The 11379-nt window shown below is 33.9% G+C and overlaps 1 protein-coding gene across 2 annotated transcripts in view; it reads right to left on the reverse strand.

The window, feature by feature from the left end:
* Nucleotides 1-6362, reverse strand: part of LOC136797491 (rab11 family-interacting protein 3-like) — a 28189-nt gene extending 21827 nt beyond the window's left edge. The window contains exons 1-4 of one of the 2 annotated variants that reach the window (XM_067054067.1): nt 5982-6362; nt 3262-3358; nt 1288-1463; nt 427-479 (exon numbers count right to left, since the gene is read on the reverse strand). In XM_067054067.1, coding sequence (XP_066910168.1) covers nt 427-479; nt 1288-1463; nt 3262-3358; nt 5982-6167 — 512 coding nt within the window. In that variant the 5' untranslated portion in view covers nt 6168-6362. Of the gene's footprint in view, nt 1-144; nt 480-1287; nt 1464-3261; nt 3359-5981 lie in introns of both variants that reach the window. The other variant, XM_067054066.1, reaches the window with a different exon arrangement.
* Nucleotides 6363-11379: the final 5017 nt, after the last annotated feature.

An 11379-nucleotide genomic window follows, 5' to 3' on the forward strand; every position in this document is an offset into this window, starting at 1 on the left:
TTGACCCTGCCTTGAATCTACATTATAGACCGTCTAGAAATTGGTTCTGAGTTATGACATTCCAAAAAAGACATTTGACGTAGATCTGAAATATTGGCCGTCTAAGGAATGAATTTAATGATAAACGACGAAGAAATCTTTTACGTGTTAGGCGATAGCAAGCTTCCAGATTCGAATTGCGGTTCTGACGTCACTGACCCGTCCCAGTCTCCCTCGCCAAAGGCTTCAAAACCTTCCTCGGTTGACTGGTACTCGCTGGTTCGACTCAACTGTCTGTGTTGTAAATTATATATATTTTTACGCTCTTTTTTCGGTAATTTTCCGTTGGGTGGATATGTTGAATAGATGTTAGTATTACGTTTCATTTGCGCGAAATAGCTGTTGGGAGGAGCAATAAATTTGCCGTTTTTCATTGGTGAACTATACCTTGGCTCATCAAAATCATAAGTTGAAGCTGTACTATGTGATAACGTATCGATCTATAAACAAAGAAAAAATGTAATATTTTGTGAATTTGTAAATTTTGAGAATTGTAAAGAGATGGAAAAACAGCTTCTTGTAAACAATGGAAATACATGTACCAGGTCCCTTGCCCTTAAAGGAGTTACTTTCGGTTAATGGATTTCTTTTGTTGTTGATAAAAAAAATCTGCATAATTAGCGTGATGTGATGATGTAATTATGCGGAAACTTAAGGGGCTTATATTTTGGGAATACCTCACTCAGACCAAAAGATACCTATATTTTCTTACTCAGAGTTTCCTAGCAATCCTAATGATATAAACGCATCACGGCCACATCATTAGATAAAAAGTCTGAATGCAGGAAGGTAAGAAATTTAATCTGCTTTTCCCAACCGAATTTTATCGAAACCATTTAATATCATTGTGGTGAGAATTTACCGGGCAACAAAATGGTGTAAAATTTGTTACTTCACACTGAAAGTTTAGACAGCAATCTGTTTGAAAAACGAAAATCCACTTTTATGATAATAGCATATTAAAACCGGGCATTTTTAGGACGAGCCGTCTTTCTTGAACTTTTTCTAACGACATAATCAAAGAAAACAAAAGCGTTTTCAATAGAAACGTTTTTCTATTCCATTTCATTTCTCTGGAGAGACGGCAAAAATTCCGTACATACAAATCATTAAAGCACCGATAACGCTATATTGCCGTCAGCCGTATCTTGGCCTTAAAAAAACTGGCTTGGTTAACCAGGCTAATGTGACCAAACAAAAATGGTGATTCAGATTGCATAATGCTATTTTTAAGTTATGATACACTACCTCCTCAAAGAAGCCTTCACTATCAGTAAATGAACGTCCTCGAGCTTCATCATTGGGCTTTTCAGGAATTTGTTCCAAGATTTCCGGAACAGGAGCAGCAGGATCTTTATTTTTTAATGGTAGTTTGACTTCCAGACTGTTGACTCGATCCCGTGGCGAGGGTTCGACATCATTAGCTATAATAAAGTTTCATATTTCGTGAGTTCAGATTATTAAACTACTGATAACATTAGGTCGGGATAGACTAAGAAAATGAGGTCAAACAGAAATAGATTGTTGAGACAAAAGCTAATTCTTAGCTGTTTGTCCCCTTTCTCCCATTTGCAATGTTCAATTCTTGGTGTGAAGGACTGAACATTTTTACTGCAAATTCCTGTGTTTTTCTCAAACATTTTTGGCCATGATTGTAGAGTACAGCTCTTGAATAACCTGCATTAAAGTGACCTGAATAAGAGTCCCCTTTACTTTAGACTCAAATTTTGATTAGCAAATCAGCCAATCGAAAATGTGGTTAATTAATTCTGTCTCTAGAGTAACATCAGATAAACATAATTAAAGAATGATTGTGAATCTGATTATTATGTCCATTATTAGAGTAATTTCTATAATTGATTGAAAATCGAATATAAATGAGATTTATGGGCCATTTATCGCAACCTTGGAATAAAAGGGTTCTACTTGACATTTTCTTTGATTTTGTTAAAATCGTTTGGAAAAAATTGGATGAAAAATAACCTGGTTCCACATTGTTGTTAACCTAAAAACCATGCTTTTCTGAAAGATTGTGTCCTACAACTACGAAAAAATCAATTTAAATGTTTTTACATTCATTCCCCCTGTTTTTATTAAGCAATGATTTTTTTCAGATAGTTTTTAATTTTTTTTTTCCTTTGCTAGAATAAAACAAGGTTCTATTGGTTTTTTTCTTCAATTTTTCTTAAGGGTTTTTCGTATCCACGTTATCCTTCTTCCTTTTTTTTTTGGTATTTTTCCAAGGCCAAACATCTAAAGAAATGCATACAAGTTGCATTAAAAGTGAATTTAGGGTGGTTTTTTTTTTCCCAATTATTCTGCTAAGAACCTTTTTTTCATTTAAATCTTTTTTTGTAAAATTAACGTCTAAAGGTTTCTATTGCCTGAGAACCTTTTTCAATTTTTCTTTCCAACGAAAAAGTCCAAATTGGGGATGAGAACCAATAATACCAATATCTTCTTATTTTGAGAAACTGAAAAAAGTAACAGTAAGAAGGAGTTTTGCAAAATGTTTCTTTCTCTCATGGCCAAGTTTATTTTCTAGGCAAACGCCAAAAGTTGAAATTTTGTGATAGAACCCTTTTATTCTAAGGTCGCGTTATGACTGTGTTTTTAATTTTTTCTAGGAATCTAAATAATTTGGACTTGGCCTTATCTCTGCTTAAAAACAGCTATAACCAAGTCGTAACAGAGAAATCTTAATTTTTCAAAACAATCAATTTTACTTCACCCATACAAAGGTCTCATTTTCTGACAGATATAAGGATATAATATTTATAAATATTTCAGCATGATAGTGTGAATTGGATCTTTGACATGGGATCAAACTGTGTTTTCTTTTACTTTCATAAGGACATGGTATAAAAACAGAAAACTTCTATTTTTAAATCTTAATACTTATAAACTGAGCTTTTTTTTGCATTTTTAAATCTCTCATCTATTTTACATGAAAAACATAGTTTTCCACTTTATTGCTGGAAAAAGATTCCCCATTCAAAATCAAAGGGGATCCACCCCACTGTTGATCCCAAAATTAAAAATTATTCATGATATTTCATTCTTATTTCAAAGGGATTTGTTTAGTAATTTAGTAATTTTTAGAAATGACTTTTCAAGATAATTTTCTAATCCATAATCAGGTGAAACAAACAAACAAACACTACAAACACTAAAGGCTCCTATCCTCCCGCAAGATAAAATGTAATGTAATGTAAAACATACCCTGCTGAAAGATTTGCTGTACTTTAAAGCAAAATTCATCAAATGATATTCTTCCATTCCCACTACCATCGAGTTGCCTTAAAATCAATTCAAGTTCCTAAAAATGAATAGAAATAAACAGGCTCAATCCAACAGACTAAAAGCTAGTTTTTATATAATATTAGGGGGGGATGTTAGGAATAATTTTTAAAGCCCATTTGTCAAAAGTTGCCTTTGGGTATAAAAAGAAGAAAAAATCATGTTAAAACCCTGTGGCACTTTTTTCAAGGTTGCCACGGGCAGGGTGCCACCGCCGCTCCACCAGCAAAATCGAAATTTCAAAAATTTTCAAAACATAGTGAAGTGACCCCTCATTTGAAAGGTATTTTCATGCTGATTAAGAAAATCATGTTTGTAATGGTAAAAAACACTATGACAAGAAGTAACTTGAGAAAGACGTTCAAAAAATTGCGTTTTTAGCAAAATCCTCAAAATTTCGTCAACTTTGCGAAATTACTTTTTGTGACAGTGTTTCTCAACCTCATCATATTGATTTTCTTAATCAGCATGAAAATACCTTTCAAATGAGGGGTCACTTCACTATGTTTTGAAATTTTTTGAAATTTCAATTTTGCTGACGTAGCGGCGGTGGCACCCTGCCCGTGGCAACCTTGAAAAGAGCGCCACCAGGTTTTGACATGATTTTTTCTTCTTTTTATACCCAATGGCAACTTTTGACAAATGGGCTAAGAATTTATACCATTTTTGTAAAATAACATCTCCCCCTAATAATATGATCAACCCGTTTTAATGCCAAACAAGAAATACTTCTTACTCAGAAAAGAGGGAAATATTCCTTAATAAATGCACCTAGAATTTCCAGCAATTCGAGTCAGGAAATTGGTTTTGGTATTCGTTTTTACTGACTGAACTAATCAAACTCCTATTGCTTCAAAAATTTGAGTGTTCAATTAGGTTTGATTAATTTTTTTACAAAAGTAATAAAATGTGAGGTCACGTCTTGAAACAACTTTTGATCTTTCACTTGTTTGCAGGATATCGTTGCATAAAAAAGTAGCTTTAATTTATCTGACGCATGAAGACACTGCCTAAAATAAGCTCCTTTTATTCCTGTAGAAAACCTTTAAAATACAATAAATTTTAATACAAAACCTTAGACTGGCCCAAGAGTCACAACTACATTTTTAAAACCAAACAAGAATGATGCAAAATTTGTAGATATTTTTGTGGGGTCCTTGACAAAAACTTTTTATCGGCATTGGCCTGACTACAACCAAAGTTATTGCTTTCCAACTGAAAAAATATTCCAACAGCCCACCTTCAGACAGCCGCCGCACTGTGAAGCAATTGTTCTTTCGGGTCAATTTATTTTGGAGAAAACTCTGAGAAAGAATTTATTCTTATCATACCCCTAGGTATATGGGTTCCTGTTTCTATATAGGTAATATTTCAATTTAAGTGGAAATCTTGTGTTTTCACTGCCAAAAAAAAACTTTTTATACCCAATAGCTTTTTTAGATGCTTTCAAGCATTGGCTTTTCAATGGTAAAGTTTGTTTTCCACCATTTTAATCGCTTCAATAGTGGTTGCTATTCAAAACACGATGGCTGAAAAGTTTTCAATCTCACGTCTGAGAACCGCATGTGTGTGATATCAGCTTTGTAGTTTACTTTTGCGCGCTATTTTGGAATATCTTGGTAAGTGCGGCATTTTTTATTTGGCTTGGAAGAAGTAGGATGCGTTTTGACCAAAAAAAGTGAATTTTTCACAATCCATTTTTCTTATTTCTTTTGAAGTACTTTTTGTCAAAAGTGACCCTCATTTTTTCACTTGTGCTTACGGCTATCAGACGAGCCTACTTTTGCTTCTCCTGATTTTTAAATTTAAGAATCTGGCTGACTCCCCTGACAAGGGGGAGAGGGGTTCAACTACATATATACAAATAAAAAAGAAAGTATTGGGACAGCAATCTTTTTCACTATTTCAGCCAATTTCTTCCTGATTTCTTCCACAAACTCCAATGAAAGAGTTTCTCTCATTGGCCAATGTGGGTGCAAATAGACAAAAACTAGAAGATTACGGGTGTGACAGTGAGATCAATGCACACTGACAGGATGCCAGGATGTGCCTGACTGACCATAATTTTTGCATGCAATTCAATATGGCAGATGGAAAAATAGTTTTGATTCCCATAGACCTTTTTTCAAAGAGGACGTCCTGTTGAATAATTATGTAGTCCAGCCATAAAATTACTGTATCATTGCATATTGTAATAATTATGCATGGTTTTATCATTGTTTTTCTGCTGGACTACATAATTATTCAACAGGGTGGCCTCTTTGAAAAAAGGTCTATTGAAGAATCATATTCTGGTTTTCATGTTTATTAGATGTTGTTTTAGAGCTTTTTATTTAGAGCTAGCCTGAATGGAGGCGGACATGATTGGAGAAAATTGTGATTTCAAAAAGGTAAAACTTTGTTTTGAAATGTTTTGTTGTTATGAGCAGGAGGGGGGAGGGGTCTAAAAAAAGCTTATCAGCTCAGCCAATACCCATAAAAAATTTAAAAGTTTTTTGTCAAGGACCCCTAATGTCTTAAAAACTTTCATTTTTTTAACCCTGAAAATGAGAAAGTTACGTTTATAAGCCACTAAAGATTAGCTACATAAATGAGTTATCCGGTGGTATATATGAAAAGTTCAAATCATCCTCCCTCCTCACCTCTCCACTATTTCCAACAGAATGTTGTTTTCCAAGTTCAATCAAGTCGTGAATTTTAACAAAGCCATCTCCATTATAATCACAAGCATCAAAGACTGGTTTCAAGTGTAAAGCAAAATTATTTTCATTCTCGTCGTGTAGAGCCTCTTCATGATTATGATTGAATGGAGTCATGACATCAGTCATCTTTTTTGTGTGTTTTGTTTTATAGCAATTTCAGCCTCAACTTTAATAAAGACAAACAAACCATTATGGAAATTCTTCTGTGGCTGGTGAAAGTTAATGTCTTGCGTAACACATCGTTAATTCAGGATCAACAATTATTTGTCATTTTCATCAGCAAATTTGAAATGATTTCTAGCTTCCTGTGTAATCTGTCTTCTGCTCTGGCTTGCTCGAGTAAAAATTCAAGATGGCTGCGAAAAACATAAACATTCGATTTGTCCGCTTCTAGACCGCGCGAACCGCTAAAAAGCCACGCGGTCTGTTATCTGATATTCCGATGGGCGTATTGGCGGCCGCCCACGCTAAAGCTCTAAAGGAGCGGACCAATTAAAATATGCCCGACCTTCAGAGCAAAAGCGTGTCGTAGCATATTTCCACATCTGGTACCAGATAACGCGGTCTGGAAAAATTTTCCGACCCTTACGCCTTTTTAGACCTTACCTTATCTATCGGGTAAAACTTTGTCGGGGAAAATTTTGGCCAAGTGACGAATATTTTTCCCCCGACGAAAATTTTCCTCGGCCTTAATGCGTTTCCCAACTACCAGCAAGTGACGAATATTTTTCCCCGACGAAGTTTTCCCCGACGAAGTTTTCCCCGACAACATCCTTGTGTTGTGCTTCTTCTATGCTATTCTACTTCTAATGCCAAGAGAGGTTTCTTTTCAACCGCTTTTCTTTTCGATTCAAGGGCTATAATGGCTATGAGAAAAAGACACCAATACGTGAGTATCACAACTCGAATAAATATTTTCTCTGGTGAAAACTTGGCCTCTGTAAACTGTAAGAAATTCCAAATCACGTTATCACGAGTTAAATTTCCTATCTATCATCACGATCACGTTGATCACGTTGGTTTTTTATCACGCACTTTAAAATCTTAAATCAGGAACTTGAAAAAACGCCAATCACGCAATCACGAAAACCGCTGGGGGATAGCCTCATTAAGGTCACTGACATGTTTATGTTATAAGTACTTTGCTTTAGAAATCTTCTCTGGTTTCCGTATTCAAAAATTCTAAGTTTTTTAAGTATCCTATTGCATGTTGGCGTATCTCGGAAAGTAGGTTTCTGCTCATCCTCTAGCGAAAAAAGTTTCTTATAGGAAGTATATCTACGTATCTATAGAGGTCTGCGATACAGACTACTCGGAAAGGGGTCAGAAATATGAAAATTGTCAAAATTCTGCAACCAAAGAGAAATTACAGGGAATATTCCTCCTACTCGTTCACCAACTACTATATTAATTAGCCCTGAGGCCATTTATAGCTTTTTGATAGACTGGTTGGCGCTGATAAGTGGCCCGGTGTAATTTGACAGACTTCATTTTTGGCTTTACTTGAGGTGGTAGCAAATACATGCCACTAGATCCAGTCCCTTCTTGAGAAAAACAAATAGAAAACTTTTGGATTGTTTTGAAAGTTAGGAGGTATTTATAAGTTTTTTATTATCGTCTCATAAACTTTGATTAGATTTTAGAATATATTTTATTGTTTTGTTGTTTTCATATAATTTTCAAAAACGAAAGTGCAAAAATTCAAGATGGCGATATCCTTTAGTCTACTTCGCTGGACTCAGCGCCATTAAAATCATCAGAAAACTAAGCCCAGTAAGAAGTAGACTCTAGTCTAACCAACTACAGGCTTTCTTTAAAAAATAGCGTAATGATATTAAAATTCAAAATATGTCAATTAAAAAGTAACGGAAACAAAGGTTATTACAATGTCCTCGATGTACTGTCAATCTGTCACAATTATCAAATCAATCATGATTACAGTACCCGTACATTATTAAAGGTTTTATTTTTACATAAGTATTCCCGTTTCATATCAGACACATATTTCATATTGGGACAGTGTCTGCCTTTTGTTATATTGTGCTGATATAAACAAAAAAATGTTTTTATTTTCATCTTTATGCTGAATCTTTCTCCAAATCCGTTGTCAATCCAATGCCAAAAAGCTTGTAAATTCAAATTGATGAGTAAGAAAACGATATCACTTTACAAACAAAACCTTTCATAAGGAGGAAAGCTCTCATATCGGTGGGTTGAAAGTGTTTCTTTTTTTGTCTTCTTTTTTTGAGAGCCGAGAATTTCATCATCAAACACAAAAATTAATGGCAGCGTTTAAGTGAATGGGATTTTCCACTTGCAGAATGCATAAAAAGTTTAAAAAGCTGCGTAAATGCGTGAATTGGAAAATTTGCATGAACAGAAATTAAAGGACATAATTGTAAGGTCTTGAAAAATCTTCATATTAAATACTAGTTCCATTTATACTGAGACGGAAAAATCGTCTGAGACGAGAAGTTTGTAGCATGTGATCCGTGGAGGAGATCCTATTTATTGATTTATTGAAACATGAATGGAAAGTACACTCCTCCATAATGCTCATTTTTTAAATTGCTCGTCTCAGACAAATTGCTCATCTCAGTATAAATAGAACTACTTCACTGTCTCAAATCTGTCAAATGAAAACGGAACTAAGCCAAAGAAATTATTGGAAAATATAGATATTAATATCTTTTAGAATGAAATTATAATATCCATGCACACACGCTATTTACACGTTTTTCTCTATATTATTTTTATTTAGCAAAAAATAAACATTAGGTAATCATCGAAAAATAAAATAATTTCCAGGAAAATTATACATACCATATTATGAAAATTTGAATTATATTTTATTTACATCTTTTTACTTTATTTACATCATCAAAACAAAAAAGGTGAAGTCTATATCCCATGCAATCATTAGGCTTCTGCTCATCCTCTAGCGAAAAAAGTTTCTTATAGAGGTCTGCGATTCAGACTATGCAATCATATGCCTAGACCAGACGTTACTAATCGATAAAATCGATTATCGAATAAAATCGATAGCTAATAGATAATTAATCGATTGATTAAATATCGACTAAAAACGATAATCGATAGCTAATCGATACTCACAATTTTTTAGCACTCAATTAAATTATCACCATAGATTTTAGATCGATAATATCGATTACAGTGTTAATAATTGATAATATCGATTAATATGGATATAATCGATACCTCAACCCTATCGATTTTTAATCGATAATATCAATAAAACTTGGATCGATATCTAATTGATATAATCGATATCTTATATCTGATCGTTATAATCGATACTCACAATTTTTTAGGCGCCGATTATTTATCGCTTATCGTTTTTAGTCGATATTTAATCAATCGATTAATTATCGATCAGTAAATCGATTAATTATCGATTAGTAACGTCTGGCGTAGACTGCACGCATCCCCTCTGATGTTTTGATATATACGGGATCTATATCGTGTATAAAATTCCTGTCCGAGACTTACCCCCGTCTTTATGCTTTCGAGTTCTAGAAACTTGATTACTAGGTTTTATATGAGAGATCTTTAAAGGGGATCTAATGTCAGAAAATTCATGTACCTCATTTTTTTACATAGGAAAGCTCTGATAGAAACAAAAATATTGAAAAAAGAACGAACTTAAAATCTTTTAAATTCATTAAGTTATTGATACTTGAATTTTCCCTTTCTTTGAGAAAAAGAGGATTTTGTGACGTCATGGTTGCACTTTAGTTTCTTAAATCAGTCGTTGAACAGGCACATTTTTAGAAACAGCGTCTTGTAATGGCTTCAAAAAAAGCTTTTGTTGGATAAAAAAGATATCTTTGTAATCGCACTTTAAAGAACAAACTTTTTGATAGGTATTCCAAAGTATCCCATCTATCCTGCCGAATTTTAGATGCAATGAATAAATCATAATAAAGCCTTATAGAAATTTCTACGATCGAAGCCTTAAAAATAGAGGGATAATCCTGTTAATCAACACAGATGTGTGCTAGCTTCTAAAACAAAACGCCAACTATGACGTCACATGTACAAATCTTTAAAGGGATATTATAACACATTGACTGAAGATCTTTTGATGTAACATAGCTCTTTCGAAAGCTCTCGTTATAAATTTTTTTAAACTTTCCAAAAAAGTGTAATGAAGGATTTGACGTTAGATCCCCTTTAAATCATTAAATTTGAATAAAAATTTGAAGGGCTATAGGTTAATACAGTCATTGGATTTCTGAACCTTTTCATGAAACAGGTTACCCCGAATTTGGAGTAACTCTCAGACGGGAATTTTATACGCGATACGCATTCCCTATATTAAAATCAATTTCGGGGAAGCGCGCAGCCTATCGTATGCTTGGCTATGTTAAACAAAGTAAGTCGCTAGTTAAGCTAGTTTATCTCCAGTTAAAAAGTCGATTGATGTTTGTAATTCATTGACTCAAAAGTGAAAGATTTTGTTACTGGTTTGGCCCTAATTTGGCGAGTCACTTCTCAAACAAGGAAAATCTATCACGTGAAGTACCGTTCATCAGTTGTCAAGGCAAGTTTTTCATCTCAGATGAACAATAAACTCAACATGACAAATTAGTCAAGATTTTCAATAAGTTCTAAGACAGTAAAGTCTCATTGCATACTGCGATGAGACGGTGGAACTTTTAACACTGGTTTAGCTAGGGTACTACATCTTAGTCGATAAAAAAAATAAATATTCAATAATCGTTGGTTATATATAATACGTAGATCGTAAAGGAAAGTTACTATTTTGAAACTGAAGACAACAAAAGTTGATATTTCCAATGATGATCTTTCGTGATTAACGGTCAACCTCGGGTGAAGAGTTCTGAAAAATGAAAATAAATATTTATTAAGTTTGTGTAAAGAATTAAGTTTTCAGTTAATTTCATACTCAAAGTTTTTGCCATCCAGGATGGCAATCTTCAGTTATTTACGATATTCAAGCTACCAAGCTAATTCTGAATCATTTTCGTATTTGCATGAAAACTTTAGGGTAGACGATGCTATCGTCCGTATAATATATTATTATGATATAACATAGTTTGTATATTATAAAACATAATATGTTGCGCGGCGGATTGAGTCTGTGACAACAGCTACCCCCGAAAAAAAAAATTCCCGTCTTCACGTTTGTTCCTCTTAGATGAAACTCGTCTTAGACTATAGCATAGTCTAACTTTAGGGTTATGATTAAAGAACAGATCGCTGATTTGAACCACTTTCATGTTTAGCTCTAAACGGTGACAGCGCAGACTCCTATTACGTAAGCAATCCGGATCAGGATATGTATACACGTTTT

The sequence above is a fragment of the Clytia hemisphaerica genome, unplaced genomic scaffold (genome assembly GCF_902728285.1).
Source record: "Clytia hemisphaerica strain Z4C2 unplaced genomic scaffold, Clytia hemisphaerica genome assembly, whole genome shotgun sequence".
NCBI lineage: Eukaryota > Metazoa > Cnidaria > Hydrozoa > Leptothecata > Clytiidae > Clytia > Clytia hemisphaerica.